This window comes from Phasianus colchicus, chromosome 5 (genome assembly GCF_987193195.1).
Source record: "Phasianus colchicus chromosome 5, bPhaCol1.hap1.1, whole genome shotgun sequence".
Lineage (NCBI taxonomy): Eukaryota > Metazoa > Chordata > Aves > Galliformes > Phasianidae > Phasianus > Phasianus colchicus.
Genome location: NC_143440.1, coordinates 7,482,524 through 7,503,891, shown reverse-complemented (window position 1 = coordinate 7,503,891; position 21,368 = coordinate 7,482,524). Strand labels below are relative to the sequence as shown.

The 21,368-nt window shown below is 49.9% G+C and overlaps 1 protein-coding gene across 1 annotated transcript; it reads left to right on the top strand.

The window, feature by feature from the left end:
- The first annotated feature begins 12 nt into the window (after nt 1-12).
- NUP160 (nucleoporin 160) lies at nt 13-21,259 on the top strand. The gene is made up of 35 exons (XM_031607253.2): nt 13-215; nt 679-889; nt 1,177-1,399; nt 1,607-1,685; nt 2,333-2,447; nt 2,936-3,094; nt 3,979-4,056; nt 4,239-4,336; nt 4,972-5,056; nt 5,511-5,579; nt 5,877-5,960; nt 6,395-6,565; nt 6,682-6,781; nt 8,430-8,595; nt 9,133-9,248; nt 9,349-9,509; nt 10,563-10,696; nt 11,013-11,083; nt 12,445-12,604; nt 13,156-13,225; nt 15,364-15,462; nt 15,728-15,847; nt 16,562-16,657; nt 16,766-16,860; nt 17,569-17,665; nt 17,754-17,859; nt 17,942-18,102; nt 18,595-18,655; nt 19,380-19,490; nt 19,622-19,745; nt 19,822-19,923; nt 20,155-20,296; nt 20,476-20,601; nt 20,701-20,805; nt 20,897-21,259. Exons 1-35 carry the CDS (start codon nt 13-15, stop codon nt 20,981-20,983), a joined length of 4,185 nt encoding a protein of 1,394 aa, XP_031463113.1. The 3' UTR covers nt 20,984-21,259.
- Nucleotides 21,260-21,368: the final 109 nt, after the last annotated feature.

Below are 21,368 nucleotides of genomic sequence, written 5' to 3'. Positions count from 1 at the left end.
GGTGCCGACAAGATGGCGGCGGGGTTGGCGGAGCGCAGCTACATGGAGCTGGGCCCGGCGCCTCGCGCCCCGCCCCGGCGGCTCCGTGAGGTATCATTCAGTCCGCCGGGCACCGCTCCCGTCCCTGCCGGGCGTTACGGGGACAGCGCTGGGGGGTTCTGTTACCGGGAGTGCGCGCAGCTGGGGGCGGCCACGCGGAACCGCTGCGTGAGGTGGTGAGTGAGGGCGGGCGGGGCTCTGTGAGGGAGGGGGGCGGGATTGGGGAGGGGAATGAACGGTGGGCTGTAAAGGCGTGGGAGGAGGGTTTGTAGCATGGAGGGGCTGTGAGGGGGTGTGTTTTTGGGTAGGGATGGTCTGATGGAGGGGGGGGCTGTAAGAGGGGGGATGGGTTTGGGCCTGGGGGTGGATGAAAGGGATGTGGGGTGATGGGGATGGGTTTGAAGGCAGGTAGGGAAGGAAGGTGGGGTTGTGAGGGTTGAAGATGGGTTTGGGGGATGTTGGGATGGAAGAGGAGGTTGTGGGGGGTGGGGGTTGAATTGGAGCAGGCAGGGATAGAGGGGGCTGAAGGGATGGGGGTGGGTGTGAGGCAGGCTTTGCCTGCCTGAAGCCCCTTCTTTCTGTCCCTGCATGCCCCCAGTTTGTTGTCCCCTGTGTCCCACGCTTCCCTTTTCCCCTCAGGACAACATCAGGGGACACCCTCGAGCTGGTGGAGGAATCGCTGGACACAGAGCTGCTGAACAATGCTGTGCGGTTACGCATCCAGGGCTGCCCGCTGCTGCCGGGTGGTGTGCACCTGTGTGAGGTGCAGAACCATCTGGTGCTGCTGCTGGTCACCGTGCAGAGCGTGCACCGTGTCCTGCTGCCCCACCCAGCCCATGCCTACCGCGGGGTGAGTGGCGTAGAGGGGTTTATGAGGGGCTTAAAGCCCGTCCTTGTGGTCAGTGGTTTCTCTGGAAGCATTGCTGTATGTGAGGAGGGAGAGGACTCTGCTGGAAAATGAGATTTAAAACCTGCATCTGTTGGAGAGCAGCAAAAGCAACTGGCAGAGTGAGAGTTCTTACTGAAAGGAAAACCTCTTTTCATCACACAGCAGTGTTGCTCCATAGGTGCTGGGTTATTTCCTCCATGGCTTGTATATGTGCTTGAGGCTTGTTCTCTTCCCTTTGCCTCTTCCAGGATCTGATAACAGAGAGCCAAATGCAGTCCATATTTACAGACATTGGCAAAATCAACTTCAGAGATCCATCCAGCTACTACCTGATTCCCAGCGTGCCGGGCTTGGCAGCCAACTCAGTGGCCTCAGCAGCCTGGCTGAGCAGTGATGGGGAGGCCCTTTTTGCTCTGCCCTCTGCAGCAGGAGGCATCTTTGTTATTAAGCTGCCTCCTCACGATGTACCTGGTAAGGCTGCATCCTTGCACCTGCTTCTGTGCAACGCAGTATCCTCTCTTCCAGCTCTGGATCTCGATGGGTTTGGGTTTTGTCACGTGCATCTTATGGCCTTGCTGCACATGCAGCATCTCTTCTGCATCAGCCTCCCTGCTGGCAGCAGATGTTTTGTTAACAGGCACTCAGTGTGTTTTTCTTGTGTTGCTTTTATTTTGCAAGGAGTTGTTTCAGTTGTGGAATTGAAACAGAGCTCAGTGGTGCAGCGCTTCCTCACCGGTTGGATGCCAACGGCCATCAGGTTGGTGTTTGGGGACAAACACAGGGAGCTCGCTTTGTTTTATGATTCCCTCGCACAGGAGGAGGCAGTGTTTCTAGTTGAAGTCCAGTGTGGGCAAATCAGCATCTGCAGATGTGGTCTGAAAAGTTAACTGGGTCACAGGCCCTGTCAGAGTGAGATGGATTAGTTCATCTTAATGGGGTCCTGCTGATCCCATGCGTTGGTGTTCGTGAGAGCGTTACGTCGAGTAATTGGCCTCTGAGGATTTGCCCAGGATGTGGCTTGCAGCCAGGGCAGATTAAGGATTACAACAGTTGTATGTTCTTGTCCTTGTTCCAAAATGTCAGGCTCCTTTCTGACCAGCAGAGGTTATGTGCAGATGACACAGGCAGAGGCAGCTCGTTTGGGGACTGTAGTTTTATGGCAGCTTAAGCACGTGATCAAACCCAAAGCCCTGTTAAATGCTGGGGAATGTGAACAAGCCTGCAGCAACCTGAGTGAGTTGGATCACCAGGGGTGCATTGGTTGGGGCCAGGCGCCTCTCTTTTCCCACCTCAGTCCTTCATCTCTGTTCATGAATAAAAATCACGAGAGAAATCCAGTGTCTTGAACCTGCGTGCCAACCTTGGCTTCCTTTTAACTCACTGCAGTAATGCTTGTACTTTCAGAGGTGACGGTGGCCCATCAGATGTACCCATCAGCCTCGCAGTTCACTGCCTGGACCACGATGCCTTTCTCTTTGCACTCTGCCAGGACCACAAGCTTAGGATGTGGTCCTACAAGGTGAGGCATGTGTTCAGAGCAGCAGTGTGGATGCAGGTGTAGTTTAACACGTGGCGTTGGGTTATTTCCAAACTAACTCAGATAGGCAAGTGGGAGCATCCCAAGGGATGAGGCAGCACCTGAAATGGGTGTTCTGCTGCTTGAGTGGTAATGTAACGTGACTTTTTGTCAACAAGAAGTTAACAAAAGCTTCTGCTCGCTGTGTGCTGCTTGCTCCAGAGCTAATCAACCAGCACAGGCGCTTTCATGGCTTGGCTGTGCTGGAATGCATGTCTGCTGTTAGTGGGAGGGGAAGCTCTGTGTGCTGGCTGAGAGAGCACAGATGAGCTGGGGGAGCTAAACTGCAACCAGAATGCTTATGGTGCATGTGTGGATGCTTTGCTGACATCCTGGAGGGAAGGATTTGGCCATGCTGCTCCTGGAGAAGAACTGAAGGCAGCTTTGCGGTCCCATTTATTTCTCACGCTGCTTTCCTGTGTTTCTTGCAGGATCAAATGTGCCTGATGGTTGCAGACCTCCTGGAATTCATGCCGGTCAGCAGGGACCTGCGGCTCGCAGCTGGCACCGGCCACCGCTTGCGCCTGGCCTTCTCTCAGTCTCTGGGGCTCTACCTTGGCGTGTACATGCATGCACCCAAGCGAGGGCAGGTAGGGAGCAGCAGGGCTGCCTTGCTATAAGCACGTTTTTCTTGGGCCATGCAGAAAACACATTGTTTCTCCTCAGAGCTGAGTATGCATAAGGCAAGAAATCTGCCCTCACAGAGGGAGAAGGCAGTGCTTTGAGTAAACAGTTTTGTCCTCAGTACCGCAGGACACGTGTCCTTGCCTTGGGAGGAGAGTTCTCTGTGTGATTAAGCCAAGTGCTGATCCACTCATTCGTAGTCTGTTGTGGTAGTACATACGTGCCATGGGAATGATCTGAAAGGAGCCATAAATGTGGAAACACTGAGTGTGTTTATCTTGGGTTCCTGGGAACGTGCAAGTGCATCACAGTGCACTGTGAAATGTTAGTTTCTGTAGATCTCCCATGCCGTGTGGTAAATAATAAATCCAGCAGGAGGAGACTGACAGCACAGGACAGCCTCATCTCTTGCACAGCTTCTCCTTGCAGCTCTCCAGGGGATTCAAGCTCTGAGTAGAAGCGCACAGTGTGGTTTCTGCTGTCTCTCCAGTGCTAGCTTACTTGAGTAAGGACACACAGAGCTTTGTTTGCAGTAGCTTGCCTGAGGATTCCAGTCTTTTCCGTCTCTGCTTACCTGCATCGTGTTGTCACTTGCAGGAACCAGCAGTGTTGTTGTTTTTCTGGTATTCAGTTTTTCAGAAGCCTTCATGTCTGGGCAGGGATCAGGCTGTCCTGCCGACAAGGCTGGCTGGAGTCTGGAATGCTGGCTCAGTCCAGTCTCTGCTGCCCTTGGCCAGGCAGCTGCCACACTATGGGCCTGTGAATGGTGGCAGGGAGCAAGGAGAGGCTTCCCTGCAGCACACGTGTTGGTGTTTCTCTTTAGCAAATGACTTACAGGATTTGTTGGTAGTTCTGTGTCTTCCAGCTGGTGAGCACTGAGAGCAACCGCTACAGCCTTGACCACATATCCTCGCTGTTCTCCTCCCAGGTGAGTGCCAGGGCAGGTCCTTCCAAAATAAGAAGGGAGTGTTCCCTGCTGGATTTAACTCTTAGTCAAGGATTCTCTCCAGAATATGGGTAAATTGCACGAGGGAGATTTTGGCTGTTTTTAACCACACGAGTCTGCTGTGCTCACATTTCTGATAAACTCTATCTGTGCCCTTCCTCCAGGAGACTCTCATTGACTTTGCCTTAACCTCGGCTGAGATCTGGGCACTGTGGCATAATGAAGAGAACCAAACCATTGTGAAGTACATCAACTTTGAGCAGTGAGTTTCTGCCCTGAGTTACTGATGGGGGGGAACTGCCAGATGCTGCTCTGCTCATTGAATGCTCTTACCCAGCAGCTCTTGCTGTCACAGTGTTCGTGTCATGTGCGCAGCTGTGTCTTCCTGCAGTGCAGATCATATGGATACTTTTTAGCTGTTGTTCTGCTGTATAATGCTACAGTTCAACTGGAGGAATGTGAAAAATGTAAGACACCAGGCAGTAGGCTTGCTGTGAGGGAGGACTGCACTTCACCAGCAGTTCCTCCAAAGCAGATCTGGCTGCTCTTTTCCAAGTATGATCATGTTTTGAGATGAGCAGTGACATGAAAGTGTTGCCCTTATTTCTGTAAAGCTAAGAGAGTCCCTCTGGCACACAACCAGGCGGGGAGTTAAATACCGGATAAAAAAAAATGCTGAGCATTCAGGTTAACTGGGGGTTGGGGATAGCAGTGTGAAGCTCTGCTGGCTCAATCTGTTGTTTGTCACCAGTCAAAGCTCTGTCACCAAATCCGAGGGGCCGTGGTGGCTGTCAGTCTGTCAGCTGGTGCAAGTGGTAGGTTCAGGTGACAGCTTCTGGGAGTATTGCAGTGCAAAACTGATTGGTTTTTTTTCGTTTATTTGCTTCATTATTCCAGAAATGTGGCGGGACAGTGGAACCAGGTCTTCATGCAGCCACTGCCTGAAGAGGAGGTGACAGTTCGACATGACCAGGACCCCAGGGTGAGCTGACTAGAAAAGCGACAAGAAACTAATTAAGCTTCTCTGCCCCAAGGAAAACGTTAAGGCTGCTCAAGTGTACAATTTATCTTGTAACACTTCTTAAAATTGCTCCACGTTAAAGGAGATGAGCCTAGGGCTCTTATCACAGCATTAAAGCACTAAGCCTAGTTACAAAGCCTGAATATGAGGGAAGGGAAGAATTTCAAGTCAGTCCAGAGCAAGCCTTGAGACAAAATGTATGAATAAAGAAGGTCTGAAGTGTGTGGGGAGCCATATTCAGCAAAGGGTGGGAAAGAAGAGAGGTTGGAGTACAGTGTGAGCGTAAACTGAAGCTGAAAAGAAATACACATCAAGAGGGTAAGTTTGAGAACAGGAGCTAGTAGCAGCAGCAGTATTTTAAATATTGTTCTCCCAGTACACGTTTCTGTAAATTGCCATCTTGTTCTCTTCACAGGAAACCTACTTGGAGTACCTCTTCACGCCTGGCCGCTTCTCAAATGCAGCCATCCAGAAGGCTTTGCAGGTTAGTGGGAGAGCATTTGGTGCTCTCTCTGTTCACCTTCTTTCTTGCAGTTCTCGTGTGAGGCAGCAGGGTTCCTTGGCTGGCATCAATTTGCTCTTAGCCTACAGGCTTGTCAGGTGTCACTGGAGCAAGCTAGGAAGAGGGAAGCTGGCTAAAGCACTTAGCACACAACCCTGTTTTTTCACACTTTCACCCCACAAATCAGTGGATAATGTGTTGTGATTGTTGTGCGTGGCTGAATGCCTCTCCAAGACAGCTCTCTTGGTTTAAAGAAAGGTTTGCTGTCTTGCTTTTCAGATCTTTTCTCAAGGAACTGAACGGTACATGGACCTGACGTGGGATGAGTTAAAAAAAGAGGTTACCTTAGCTGTGGAAAATGAGGTAGGATTTCTTTTTCCCTGCTATGTTTTGTTTTTGCATCCATTTTTATGAAGTGTTGTGGTGGTTCAGTGAAGTTGGTTAAATGCAACGTGAACCTGAACCATGTTTTATCTTTCCTCTCTCTGGAGGAGTTACATAAGCTTTGATTTTGGTTCTGAGGAAATAAAATCTTCACCTTTCCTGCCTGTTTTTTCATTTCTTTTTTTTTTTTTGTGTGTGTGTGTGTGTGTGTGTGTGTGTGTCTTGTGGGGAGAAAATGTTAGCAACAAATAAACTTTGCCTGTAGGGTGGTAGGGAAGGGAACTTCAGGTAGTCTTCATAAGTCTTTAACTGTGTAATTGTGTGATGCTGATCAGGAGGGACAAAATATTAGTCCAGATGCTAGTTTTTCATTCCCTTCCTGTTCCCATCTGAAGCTGTTTTGATCCTGCTAGTTCCAGGGCAGCGTGACAGAATACGAGTGCTCTCTGGAGGAGTTCTGTCAGCTGCAGGTGGATTTCTGGTCCAAGTTCTGTGCCTGCTGCCTTCAGTACCAGGAAGCGCTCTCGCGGCCGCTGGCCCTGCTCTTGAACCCCTACACCAACATGGTGTGCCTGCTGAAGAAGGTGAGGCTGAGCAGCAGTGCTCTGGGCGCTTTGGCATTGGCCTCCATGTTTCCATTCCCTTTTAACTGAGGAGTGACTGGAGGAACTCAAAGAATTGCTTTGCCTTGCCTTTCTAGGGGTCTGTGTCTTTCCTTGTGCCCTGCTCCTTGGTGGACCATCTCTATCTCCTCTCTAATGAGCATCTGCTGACTGAGGACGATGCTGTCATCTTTGATGGTAAGTGAGGAGATGCAGAGCTCTTCCATTATTGGAGGCTGAAATGCTGCCTTTTGGGGAAGACTGCAGCAGAGGAATGCAGGAGTTTCTGTAGTTGCCCTCTGAAGTGCTCCTGACTGTAATTCTCTACACAGTTTTGCTGTTTTGCCATCTGTAGGCAACTGTGTATTGGAAATCTATCACAAGCCCTAGACTAGGAATTAAAAATTCGTGTCAGGGCTGTAAATCTGCCAAAAATCATTTCAGAAGATTTTAAAAGGAAGAGTCCTAGATTTCAGGCTTTGTGACAGGCATCCGCAGTGGTGTGATCCTTTGTCTTATGGCATTCTGAACTCTCTGGAGTACACACACTCTGGTGCCTTCTTCACACCTGCTTTATGGGTTAGATCTGCTGCACTGCAGCTTGACAGTGTGCTGCTGAGGCTCAGAAGCTTGTGTTTCTGTCCCCTGCTTTGTTTAATCAGTCTCTAGCAGCTACCAGGTGAATGCAAGTTCAAGCCAGGTGGGCAATTGCATCAGAAATACTTCATAATTTTGTATCATACCAGCTGGTGACCCTATACATAGGGGTCTTATGGGTGACACCCTGCTGTGAACCCCTTTTAGCTTTGCAGAACTCACCAAGAGCTGTAGGACTTCTCTGACTCATTCCAAGCCATTCTGTTTCATAAAATTCCCCAGTCTCTGCTGTGCTGGTGGAGTAAACTCCTTGAAGAAATGACAGGTGAGAAAGAAACCTGTAGTTCTCCAAGCACTCTGGCATCTGAGACTGCTAGCTTAGTTTTTAGTGGAGTATTTTCATGTAGGCTATGGAAAGGGACTGGGCAGCTTGTCTCCAGGAATTAAATAGTGGAGAGAGCAAAGCTTGTCATGAATAATCATCGCCACAGTGCCCTCTGTGCTTTGCTGGTGATGGAAGAAGAAAAGCAATGGAAAATGTTACTTACGTTCTACTTTTGTGCTTGAATGATTTTTTTAAATTATTATTATTATTTTGGAGGTTATTTTTAATCATCCTCCACTTGGTTGAGCTATTTCTGGCTCCAGTAGAAGGGAAGCTGGAGGCCTGGGCTGGTTTGGAGGCTGACGTTGCCTGCTCCATCTGGTTCAAACTTCTCAAAAAAAGTTACTTGATCTTTAAAAAATACATACACGAGGGACTGCGTTGGGAAACAGGGATTTATTCTGTAAACCCTTGGCCCTTAGGTCAATTTTCAGATAATTTCTAAGAACGTGAAAATCTTCGTTGCAAGAGAGGGCTGCAAATGGGGAACTGCTGTGGCAGGAGTGGCAGCTCCTTGGCAGACCCAATGGAGCTTGGCTGTACGAGCCCTCTGCTTTGCGTTTCTTTGCTAAGTGTTTCCTTTCAACCTGTAGCTGGAGAAAATGCTTTAGAGGAAATTTGATGGTTAATTGTTGTTAATTATTTTTTTTTCCCCCAAATAAAGAAGCCCAGATCTTTTCTTTGTCAATTGCCACATTTTATTTGGTCTCATTAGCAGGGCAGGGTCAGTTTGACATGCATGACTGAGACCAACCTGCTGCTAGTGCTTTGCTGATGGTGTTCTGGACTAATCGGTTTTGAGTGGTCATCCCACCTTCCTGTAGAAATATCTTGTAAATATACAGTTAGATTCTTTCATTGCAGATTTGGAGATGTCTCGTGATGTTGTCTGTCTTGTCCAGTGCCTTCGACTGATCGGAGAATCAATTTCCGTGGAAATAGCATACATTATGGAAATGGCTTGCTCCCGCCTCCAGCCTCCAGAAAAGGCTGCAGAGCAGATCCTGGAGGACTTGATAGCTAATGACACGTAAGGAGAAGCACTTCTGCAGGCAGGGATGGCTGAGCAAGGATTGCCTGGAGCAATCCTCTCTCACTGGGAGGTGTATGGGCTCTCTCTGTGCTGCCAGAGGGAGATGGTGGGCATGGGTATTGGTCCCGTTAGCAAGCATTTCCACCCCCTTTGCTGTTGCCTTGGGCTCTCCTGAGCAGAAATTTATGCAATTCTGAGATGAGGCAGCGTGGAAGAGGGACAAGTTCTTATTAGCTGATTGTGCAGGCACACTTATTAGAGGTCAGAGCTATGGTCGAGCCATGTGGTTACACGCTAACCTCCTCCAGTCACTCCACGTGGAATGCCAGCTATCTGACTGCTATTTCCTACTGCCCTGGGGGAGCAGAATAAATAGCCCACATTCTGCAGGCGCTGTAATAAAACTGTGAGCCAGAAGAGGATTCCCTTCAAGAACATCCAAGCTGATCAGATGCTCCAGAGAGGATCAGTAAGGGCGAAGAGGGAGTCCTCTTCATTTTAAACCTCATCTTTTCTTTTTCTTTTTTTTAACAGGGAAAATGTGATGGAGGATATACACAGCAAACTGCAGGAGATCAGAAACCCTATCCATGCCATCGGAGTGCTCATCCGAGAGATGGACTACGAGACTGACACTGACATGGAAAGAGGTAAAAGTTCTACAGCAGTACTTTGGGCTGGGAAAGCAGTCACTCAGCCAGTGTTCCTGTTGGGCTGGTTCCTCCCCTTATCTCCATGATTTTCTTTCAGCTCACCCTTTAAATATGCGTATGAACCTCACCCAGCTCTATGGCAGCAGTACAGCCGTCAGTGTGGTGTGTTGGGGGGTATGTAAGATTGCCACGATCCGTTTCCAGATCTGTCGGGACCTGTTGATCCTCCAACAGCTATTGCTGCGGCTGGGTGATCCTGTGAGTACAGCCCTTCAAGCTACTGAGCACACCCTTTGAACTTTTGGATCTGGGTTGCCTGGTGCCAGACTGCAAGCTGCCTCTCTTCCCACAAAACACTGGCAACTGTTGGAACTGGCCTGAGGCTTGGGCAAGCCCTGTTCTCTCCTGTGTCTTTTGTCATCCCGAGCAAAGCAGCCATGTGCCACTCACACCCAAATTCCCTGTTTCCATGCTGCACATCCAGGAAGCAAAATTCTCTGAGGGAGGACGGCATCGTTTCCAGCCCTCTATCCAAACCAGGGCTGCCTGAGCACACACAACTCTCCCATCCAGTCCCCGTCCCTCCCACAGCATAGCTGACAATTGCAGCCTTGTTATCCAGCAACGCAGCACACAGCTCTTCTGCCTCACAGCAGCAGCATTTACCCAGAGGCCGTGGTTTTGCTTTCCGTGCGAGGCTGTTCCAGCCAGTGCCAGCAGCTGCCACGATGGCAGCTGTGTTTATAGGGTAGCCCAGGGAGGGTTGATTCTGCTGGCTGGGGGGGCTGAGCAAGCAATGGTGCTGGTGATTTGAGGGGAGCAAGCCCCCAGGGCGAAGGGGCATTTATTTAGACCAGTGTTATTTACTTGGAGATGCTGCTGCAGTCATTCAGTGAAAAGAAATCCCCTTCTCCTCTTCTTGGATAATCTTGTCCTGGTGACATATAAAGCATGTTGCAAGGTGCCCTTCTGGAGCCAGGCACGTGGCATGGTCAGAAGCTGCCGCTTTGCCACCTTGAAATGCTTGTCCTTCACAAGCGTGGATTGCTGTTCTTCCTGTACCAGCTGTCTGTGTCGTCCTTGGCTAGAGCAGAAGGGATGCAGTTCCTGGATGTGGCCACAGCAAAACTGTGATCTCACTCTATGTTTCATTGCAGCAGTGCCAAGCACGTTGGTTCATACATCACTCTGCTTGTCATATTTTCCCCATGGCATCTGGGCCTCCAGAATCCTTACTTCACCCCTTGGCACCAAGGGGCATGGGTTGTTGCTCAGCCTCTTGACATATCAGCTTCTGTGCTTTGTTTGCAGATGGTTTTGGGAGGGGGACAGCTGTTCCAATCTCAGCAGGACCTGCTGCACCGCACCTCCCCTCTGCTGCTCTCCTACTACCTGATCAGGTGGGCCAGCCAGTGCCTGGCGTCGGACATCCCCTTCGACACGTTGTGAGTCCCTGCCTTGTCCTTTCTCTCTTTGATTGTAGGCTGCTGCAAAATCGACCTGAAATCCCCTTTCCACCAGCAGTACATGGTGGTGTGGTTGCTGTGGGAGTATCGTTCTCAGAGTTAGTTTGTGCTAGGGTGGTTTCTATCTTCTGTGTTTTGAGCTGACTCCTTGCCTTGTGCTAAATCTGCCCTGCGAGGTCTTGCTGTTCTGTGCACTATTGCCTTCTTCAGTAGGAGTGATTTGAGTTGAACAATGAGTACAATTAAAGCAAGAGGCGTTTTGTTGTCTCTTTGCTGATGGCTGCTTCTTCTCTAGGGAATCGAATCTGCAGCATCTCTCTGTGTTGGAGTTAGCAGACACTACTGTTCTGACACCCCATAAGCTAGGTAAGATGTTTACAGTTTGCCAGCTCTCAGTTTCTTGTTAAATAGAATTCTTAAACTCTTTTCTTTTTCTGCCACCCAAGGGAAACGCTTAAGGCAGAGAGCCAATGGATGGCGTGTTTGAGCAGCCCTGCTTAGCTGTTCATGCTGTCCACAGAAAACAACAAAGTATCTTGCAGCATTGGAGTGAGTGTAGTCAGTCGTGTTAGGCCTGTCCTGCTCGCTGGCCTTTATCAAGCAGGAGCAGCAGCTTAGGGAAGTGATGGAATATGGAAAATGCTTCCCCAGAATGTGCTTGTGCTTCCAGCAATTTGCATTTCAGGTGTGAGTGCTGCTCAAAGCCAGTAGTTTAAGTGGGAAATTGCAGCTGATAACCTGCTCACATTTTATGTCTTGCTACAATCCCCAGACAAAGTCATTATGCTTTCAGCTACCAGCTTCGGGGAAGAATCATAACGGGGGAGAACATGAAGCAACTTAATTAGGGGGATAGATACCTTGAAATGGTTTTAGAGAAGTGATGAGCAGGATAGGGAGGAGAACGCGGAGTCAGAGCTTGTGACTAATTTGTGTGGTGCTTCAAGGCTGAAACTCTTCAGAGGGAGCTGCAAAAAGAAGTGAGGAGGCAGCAGGCTGCAGGGAGTTTAGAAAGAGTTCTCTCCATTTGCTGACAGCCTGCAGGGTTTGTGTTTTCTGTAACCGGGCTGCAGTCTTCGTCGTTTGAACTCTCCATCGGTGTCTCAGTTTGGGAGCAGTTGCCTTTGACGTAAATGTCAGTGCCTGAAAGCAAAATTGAAAACATCCTTTGTGTGCTCGCCAGTGTTGTGGGTTATTGCTTGGCCTATTCATGAGGAAAGTCCTGTTTGGCCACTGTGCTTCAGGAAAAATATGTGAGACGTGGGGAAGATGGAAAGGAGGGGGCAGCTTGGAAAGAGGCGTTGAAAACAGCTCATGAGAGATCGTGCTGCTTAGGGGACTGGAATGAGGAGGGAGGCATTTGGAGAGAGGCAGATAGCAAAATCAGCACTCCCTCAGCCCTGCCTTGCAAAACACTGGGGAAAGCTGCAGATGGATTGCGAATAGCGCAGCTGGGGAGAGAGCACAGCCCTTTATTTGTGTTGTAATCGAGCTGCAGTTAATAAACGCTGCAGCGTGTGGGTTTCTGATCTGCTGCTCCCTCTGATTTAACTAGAAGATGAGAGAAATACTATACCCACAAGTCTGAGTGCTGAATGTCCTTGCTGTTTTACTCTGGCTTTACCTGTGGTACTTGAGCTGATGAGCCTAGCATAGTAGCTCGGTGTAGAAACCTGGGACATCTGTTGCAGGCCCTGTTCTCCATGCTTCCTTACCTTGTATTTCAGTATCCAGCCCTCAGACAATCGTGGAGCTCTTCTTTCAGGAAGTGGCCAGAAAGCACATAGTCTCCCGACTCTTCCTGCAACCAAACACCTCTTTGGTTGAAACGAGTTTGAATTGGTCCCATCTCATTACTGCAGTAATGACTGACTTTCTGCCCCTCCTGTATCCTTGGCTGTGAGCTGTGCTTTCTGTTGTGGCTGTAACAAGAGGGGGGGGGGGGGTGTATAAAACAAAACGTTGTGGCCCTGTCATGAGGCTGTCTCAGGAGAGCAGCTGGGACGATGCGTTGGCCATCTCATTCCAAAAACTTCCTGCATCCAAATTTCAAAGTCAAGTCTCCTAAACAAGTGGCTGTTGTAAGCATTAATGGGATTTGTGGGTATTTTAAGATTTCATGGAATCCATTCTTTTGAGGTACACAGTGAAGGATTTGAGTTTTTGACTTTAAGCCCCTGAGCTCTGTCTGGCAGGTTTACTTGGCAAGGTGTGATGCTGGGAGATTTGGAAGGGTAACGAGATTTGGGAGTTGTGGATTAGATATGCTAATAGTTTTGGTGTAATATGGATAAATCTTCTTAGAAAATAATGATTTGTAGAAAGAGCAGCTTAATCTTCTGTCCTTTCCCCCTACAAATGGAAGAGGAGCACATGCAGAGTTTTAGCCCGATGCTCTGAGCTCTCTGGATCAGACTTGTTCCTTAATTCCTGCTCAGATGGCCCAGCAATCCTGGGTTCCTCTTCCCGGAGTGCCTGATAGGGAGCTGCCAGTACACCCAGCTGCAGGTGAGTGCCTTGGTTTTTGTTTTTTTTTTTTGTTTTTTGTTTTTTCTTTAATACCTACAGTCCCTCCAGGAGAACTATCTGCATGTCTTGAGCTTCTGCTTTCCTGTAGCTGCTGCCCTCTGAGGTCAAGCACAAAATGATCTTCCCACCTGCTCTGTTCCCATGTCTCCAGTTTGGAGGTGATGGGGCTAGGAAGCTCCCATCCTGGGAAGGAAGTGGTTTTCAAGGAACAAGATTTTGGAGGAGAATCAACACAAACCTGCCTCTGCAGTTGACTTCCATCTTGTATCTGTCGTCATCCTTTTAGTGGCCACCTCAGCCTCTGCTAAGAGAAGAGCTTTTTGGCTGAATATATTGTACTTGGAAAATGCAGCAGGGTTCAGTGGTAGATTTGTATAAGATAGTCTTCTTACTTATTTCCTCATGCACCTTTTTGCAAGAAAATTCAAGCACAAGTGCTCAGGATCATGATGTGCCCTGCTGAAGAAGGAGCACAGTCTCGAGAGCAGGATGCTGTGGAACTTTTTTGGCTGTCACAGCAAGCCCCTAACCTCATTAACTGTTAGCTGCCCACAGGTAGCTGTGGTTCCATGGCAAGCACCTTGCCCATCAGATTAGAGATGCAGCAGAAATGCATTTCAGGAAGCCTCACTCATTTCTTCAGTGTCCTTGCTGGTGAAGAGCAGTGTAAGAAACATCCATCTGTCTTCCCATCACCAACCGTGCTCTCCCACATCCTGTTACTGTTCTTTCTTCTGGGTGTCTCCCTGTGTGTCAGGGATTATTTCTCGTGCTGTCCCCTCTCGTGTGCTATAGGGGTTTGGTGGTTGCAACTGCGTGTGCTCTACTGAAAAGTGTGATTTCTTGTCTGCATTGCCATGTGATGCTCCTCGTTCCCTTACTGACAGTATTCCTTGAGGCATTCAGGACTAGGCAGGATGCTATTAATGAGATGTTTTCTCCTGTGTTTAGCAGAACTCTCGTTCTTGCAATCCCCTCTACCTGGGGGCTGAATTGCTTTCTTTTGTGCTCATCGTGCTGCTAAGAATAATACCAAATCTGCAGCTCTTCTGAGCCAGAAAATGCCATGACAGTTCAGGCAGCATCGCTCTGCTTCTGGCATATGTGCACGTGTGGTGTGAGCACGCTTTGAATTTCCTCACATTGCTTTTGCCTCGCTCACGTCCTGCCTCAAGGAGGTACGAGAGACTTCCACTCTGCAGGAGTGGGCACTTCTCCTCCTCACTGCCTTCTGTCGGGCTCGCTGATCCCAGCCAGTCACGTAAACTTGGATTAAGTGCACTGACCTCAGAGAGCTAACAACAGCTTTGACTGTGAGCGTGCATGCAGTGACCCAAATAGAGATGGAGATGCAGGAAGTGCCCTGCAAGTTCCAGACGGGCACAGAGAAGGTCTAGTGACCAAAGTGCTGCTTGGAAGGGTGCCAAAGCTCTCCTTGGTGCTTATTGTGTATGAATAAGTCTAGGGTAGGATTTATCTGTTGTAGGTGGCTAGTCTGAGCAGGGAATCCAGGCTCAGAGCATGTGTTATTACATGGCATTTCACAGAGCTGCATTTGCTGAGACTGGGATGGGACAGCAAAACCTGGGCTTTGCTGCCAACTCCTGGCTCCCCTGTGCCTTTCTCTGCTGCACCCCAGCAAGCTTAGCACATCTCTGCTTCTCTGAGTGCAAAGAACAGCAGGCACTCTCCCAGCTACTGAGTCTTCATCATGTCTTCTAGCTCCCTCCTGATCGATGATGATGACATTTTTCAGTCTTTGTTATCTTGATGAAGCAGGCACAGGGCCGGGGTGAGTTATATTGCCCTGTGCTATGGCTTTTAGTTGTGATGTGTGCCTGGTGTAGTCTGCCCTCCACCTAGCTCCTGGCAGCTTGTAATCGGTGCTCTGGCTGCTCTCCCTCTCCTGCCCTGCTCCTACAGCAACTTTGTAGCAGGCATTCTGCACGATTCTCTGGGATGCTGGGTGCAGTTTGGTGTGTTTCTTACAGATATTGGAGAGATTTCAAGCAAGCTGTAGAGAATGTCTGTCTCTCTGCACGCCAAGGGGATGGTGAGGTTGGGAAATGAACCTGCCAGAGGTGGTGATGAAAGCTTCTCTTCATCCTTTCCTCTAGGAATACATTCGCCTGCTGCAGCCGTGGTGCCATGTGAACATGGGCTCCTGCTGCTTCATGATGGGCAGGTGCTACCTCGTCATGGGTGAGGGCCACAAGGTAAGGCACTGTGGTTGTATTTGCTGCTAGGGTCTTGTTTCTGCTGTGTAGCTCAGGGAACATTGATGTGAGCTCTGCCTCTGGGCAGGGAGCAGGGGTGGGGAGGGGTACAGTGGGACCTGCTGTCAGGGCAGTTCTTATTGCAGCTTGGGGCCAGCAGGACCTGTAGAATGAAGCTGAAATAGGCGGCACTGTCCTCTCCAGTACAGCAGGCTGGGGCAGTCCCCAAAGGTACACTTGCAGCTGCTCTTTGCTGTGCTTCCAGGCTTTGGACTGCTTCTGCCAAGCTGCTTCCGAGGTGGGAAAAGAGGAGTTCTTGGACAGGCTGATCCAGCCTGAGGAGGGTGAGATGGTCTCCACCCCACGTCTGCAGTACTACAGCAAGGTATGGCTCAACCCACCCAGTGTGTGTGGCCCCCACCAGGGCAGAGCTGTTCCACACCAGCACTGCTTGTGGAGAGGCTCCCAGCTTTTGGGAAGGTGACTTCAGCCTTGAGAAACACTTTTTTTGGGAAATGTCAGCTTAGTTTAGGGGATAACCATGAGGAGACTACAGTGCAAAAGCTAGGTACTTTCCACCTCCTGGCTTCCTAACAGCAGGGGACTGTGAGATCCAGCTGCTGAAAGGGGGGGGGCAGGCATGTCCAGGCTAGAAGCAAAGTGCTGCTTTAAGGGACGATTATTCAGCTTTAAGGCAATTTAAAATTAACGTCTTTAAATTGAAATAGAATCTTCTCATATAACGCCATAGTTCAGACAAGCTGCAAGCTTGGACCTAAGCTCCTTGTAAGGGATTCTCTGCTGTTAAAGCCCAGGAAGCACAAGGATTGTCTGGTGCCTCTGGAGAGGGAACTTTTCTCTGTATCAAGCAGAGTGTTTGCTCAGGGACAGCATCATTCACCTCTGTGTTGCAAAGGTTTCCTGTAGCCATGAAGTGTTCAGGAAACTCATGCTTCTGTAGAGGTTGTTCATCCAGTAAGGCCTGGACCTGTTGTGCTGAATTTGGTTCACACTTCTGCAACTTAATAAAATGCTTTTTTGCTCTAGCCACTTAAGATACAGTGGCCAAGTATCTTGACTGCAGAGTTGTGACTTGCAGGTTCTGCGCTTGTTGGACATGGTTGGCTTACCAGAGCTGGTCATCCAGCTGGCTTCTCTGGCCATCATGGAATCGGTGGATGACTGGAGAACCCAGGTACAAGTTTCTTCTGCACCAAGATGCTTCTTCAGGGACCTTACACAGGAATTGTTTCTTAGTTGCATAACTTGAAATGTGCTCTTCTGTGCTGTGTGGTGTTTTCAGGCTACCTTGAGGACTTGCATCTTCAAACACCACTTGGATTTAGGGCACAACAGTGACGCATATGTCGCCTTAACGCAAAACCCAGATCCAAGCAGGTAGGTGACAGCTTTATTCCTTAAATGCTCACTTCTCTTGAAGCTCCTGCCTTTTCCAATTTTGTGTTGAAGCAAAAGGAAGCTGGCACTGCAGGGTAGGACTGCTGCATTAAGAGGTTCTGTGTAAAGATGTCTTTAAAGAGGCGTACTTAATTTTTGTAAGAGTGGTTATAATTGGCAATATCATCTCCACGGTGAAAGCTGAAAGAAAACACAGAGCCTTATTCAGGGAAAAAATCAGAAACAAAACGGCTGAAGAATTGCATGCAGCATTACATTTGGGAGGGCTTTAGGAGTCTGATTAATTTAGTTTACTAAAGGAAAGAGACTTGGGATGGAATTTTGTCTTGTGTACCTCCTTAAAATGAGCTGTGCAGAGGAAGCTTCACAGCAGCTGGGGAGAGTGCAGTGGGCAGGAGGGGCTAGAAGCTGGAGTTGAGGTTTTTTGGAAAGTGGAGCTGTGATGTAGTATGGGGGCCACAAAAAGCCTCGCCAAACAGAGCTGGGGGTGGGAGGCTGTCCTGAGCAACACAAGCAGTGCAGAGAGACGTTCTGCTAATCTTTGTTGCCAACACAGGAGAAACCTGAAGGGACCTCTTGGTTTGAAGCCAGTAAAACCTTTGGCTCTCATCCCAAAGCAGCATGTTGGTGGCTCAAAGCCTGCATCCTGGTGGTGGGTCAGCTCAGGGCTGTGCTTCCTCTCCGCAGGCAGCTGGATTGTCTGCGCCAGCTAGTGGTTGTGCTCTGCGAGCGCTCCCAGCTCCAGGACCTGGTAGAGTTCCCTTACGTCAATCTCCATAATGAGGTAATTAATTAACCTGCTCTGGGATGAGTTGGGGCCACAACTCCTTCAAAGAGGATTTTTGACCTCTTTGAGCCTCTTTACATCACAGGTTGTGGGGATCATAGAGTCCCACGCTCGAGCAGTGGACCTGATGACCCACAATTACTATGAGCTGCTCTACGCTTTTCACATCTACCGCCACAACTACCGCAAGGGTGAGGCGTGGGGTGGAGCAGCCCTGTCCCGTTCATCTTGTTCCAACAACAGCACAGCTGATGCATCCCCTTCTCTCCTCAGCTGGCACGGTGATGTTTGAGTATGGCATGCGCCTGGGCCGTGAGGTGCGGACGCTCCGAGGGCTGCAGAAGCAGGGCAACTGTTTTCTCGCAGCCATTAACTGCTTACGGCTGATCCGACCTGAGTACGCCTGGATAGTGCAGCCAGCATCTGGAGCTGTGGTAGGGGATCTGTGAGCTTGTCACCAGCCCTCTGTCCTGAGGTTTTGACTGTAGGGATGTTTAGATCTGTGCCTTTGTGAGGTTGCTTCCAAAATCCTTCTGATGCAGCTCGATGAGAAATGTGGCTGTGATGGTGTAGAGTATTTGTAACCTGCAGGTTCCACAGGAAGGAAAGTAGCGCCTCTTGTTAAAGATAAGTCAAATCTCGGGCAGACCAAACAGCTGAAATTCCAGTCCAGGGGAGAATTACAGAAACATGGTTTGTATTTCCGATCTCTTTGTGGAGAGGAGGTGGCTGTATCCTGAAAAGTCAACGCCGCACTGTGTTTGATAGCCAGAGATAAGGAAATGTAACCTGAACTGATAAGCAGTTGCATGGCTCCTCATTCAAATCAGGCTTGAGAGAAGAGCTGAGGGCTGGAGTGTATTGTGTTTATTTGTCCTTCAGAAACCAGTGGGGCATCAACCTTTTTTGTACTTCTTTCCTTCAAGTATGAGCGGCCTGGAGCATCCCCAAAGAGAAGCCATGATGGGGAGTGTGCTGCAGTCCCCAGTAAGTGCCTGGTACTGACTTCTTCCCATCTGCATTCCCACAGCTTTTCTCCTTGCCTCATGGGAGCTCAACTCTGGCAGGTTTATAATCTGGGGGTTGTAAACACATGCACTCCATTAGCGTTAACATCTCCTAGCTGCAACGTGCTGCCATGTAGCACTTCTTCCACAAGGACTTTGTGTTCCTACTCTTTCTGCAGTTAGATGTGTTTATGCTTAGATGTGTTTGTGATAATAAGTTGTAACAAAGCCTTTTTGAGGCAGTTCCTAGTTCTCTGAAATTCTTGTTGCTCGTGCCCTTGGGAGTCCTGTTGATGTGGCTCATCTCATCTGCTGGTGTGGTTTCCGTTTTGTGTATGCCAGAGCATGGGGCGGGAGGGCGTTTGGTTGGACTCAATCCTCAGCATTACTCCAGAAAAGTTTCAGGTCAGATATTTTTAAAACAATTTTCAAATGAACTCCTTTGTAGCACATGCTGGGCAGGCAGAGCAGCAGCTGTTTCTAAACACAAGGTGACTCAGGAATTTGTGTCCCTGACAGATGAGGAGTGGAACATTTGTGACAAGGAGATGTGCAACTTTAGGGCAGCAAAACCCAGTTCTCCCGGTGCTTTCCGGTGTGAGCGCTCTGAGGATGGCAGAGGGTTGTAGATGCCATCTTGCCAAAGGAGATTTTTTCCGTTCTTTTTTTAAATGCTGAGGTCCCTTTGCATCCATCTGTTACAGCAACACGCCAAATCGAAATCCTGGAACTGGAGGATTTGGAAAAGGAGTGTGTGCTGGCCCGGATCCGTCTGACTCTGGTGCAGCACGACCTGTCTACAGCCGCAGTGGCAGGTGAGAGGGGTGCAGAGGAGCCTCCTTGTGTCACCCACGTGGTACTGCTGGAGCTCTGCTGATGGAACTGCGTGGGGCTGAGCCCAGTAGCTATGGCTGTGGTGGTGCTCACCTGGTTCTGCCTCCCACAGGTAATTCCACGCCTGAGGAGACAGTTGCCCTCCTCATCCGGGCTGGCCTGTTTGACACCGCCATCACCTTGTGCCAAACATTCAAGCTGCCACTGACACCCATCTTTGAGGGGCTCACGTTCAAGTACGTATCCCGCTCCTGCCTCGGGCACTGCTTGTGGCTCCCAGTGACACAGTCTGCACTGCCTTCTGTCTTTCAGGTGCATCAAGCTCCAGTTGGGAGGAGAGGCAGCACAGGCAGAGGCTTGGGAGTGGCTGGCATCAAACCAGCTCTCAGCGCTGGTTACCACCAAGGAGTCCAGGTAGATCTTCAGCTGTGGGGGAGAGGAACAGAGGAGAGGCTTCTTTACTCCCAAAGACTGGAGACTGAAGCCTTGTGGAAGGCCAGAGGCTCCTAAAATCCTGCATAGTGACTGCATTGAGGGCTGTAGAAGGCAGACACTGAGCAGCAGGACGGGTTCATGGAATGCCCCTTGGCATTGTAGGCACTCTCAGGATGCTGGCTGGGTGCTGAGAGAAATGTTGCCTTGCAGTGCTACAGATGAAGCCTGGCGGCTGCTCTCATCTTATTTGGAGCGGTACCCATCCCAGAACAGCCTGTACCATCGCTGCGTCATCAACAAGCTCTTGGCACATGGGATCCCTCTGCCCAACTGGCTCATTAACAGCTACAAGGTGAGAACAGGAACAGCCTCACTGTGCAGTGTGCCTCCTGCGCTGCTTTGGCCAAAAAAGCAGCCAGAGCTCACTTCCTGAAGGAGGCGCAAGCTTTGTGTTACTTCTCAGCCCTGGGACTGTGTCAGGGGCTCCGTGCCTGTTCAGAGGCTCAGAAGGGGTTCCTGGGCTTTTTGCAGAAAGTGGATGCTGCTGAGCTGCTGCGTCTCTACCTGAACTACGATCTGCTGGAAGAGGCAGTGGATTTGGTCCTGGAGTACGTGGATGCTGTGCTGGGCAAAGGGCACCAATATTTTGGAATCGAGGTAAGCTGAACTGAACGCTGGGCCTCTCTACCTGAATCCTGGTAGGAGCAGGAGCACAAAGTTAGGGCCATGTGGCACAAAGATTCTTCCTCCCTGCAGTTCCCACTGTCAGCCACAGCCCCCATGGTGTGGCTGCCCTATACAGCCATCGACCAGCTGCTGCAGGCACTGCGGGAGAGCTCTGCCAACCAGAACAATGTCCTGGTAGGTGCAGCCACGGGTGGGGCGGATGGGAATAAAGTGGAGGCTTCTCATAGAGCAGCCTTACTCTCCTTCCTTCCTTCGTTCTACCCAGCTCTACCAGAAGCTGCATGACAAGATGGAGGATTACCAGCAGAAGGTCAGCATGGCCACACGGGATCGCCTGTACCGTCGTAACTAGCGTTGTCCCAATGCCCAGGGACGGCTCCCTGCGAAATGATGGCAGCTGGGGTGCTATTTTTACTCCTTTTTCCCATTCTGGGGCTATTTTAGGGTGCCACAGCATCCATGTGGTCTGGTTTATCACCATGGCCGTGTCCGCGGCAGAGCAGCAGGGTGTGGTGCGGCCCCGAGGCTGCCCCTCTCTTGCTCTCTGCATCATCCGTGGAAGCTCCGTGTTTCTTTTATTTATTGCTGTCGTTTTGGATGAACTTTAATAAAAGCCAAGTGTTGTTAAGGGCGGTGCGCGGACAGCCTCTACCTCGGCGTCCGTAAGCGCGGGACGCGAGGCGGGAACTCCGCCCCCAGCGACGTCGTGACGCACAGCGACGTCGTGACGCAAGGCG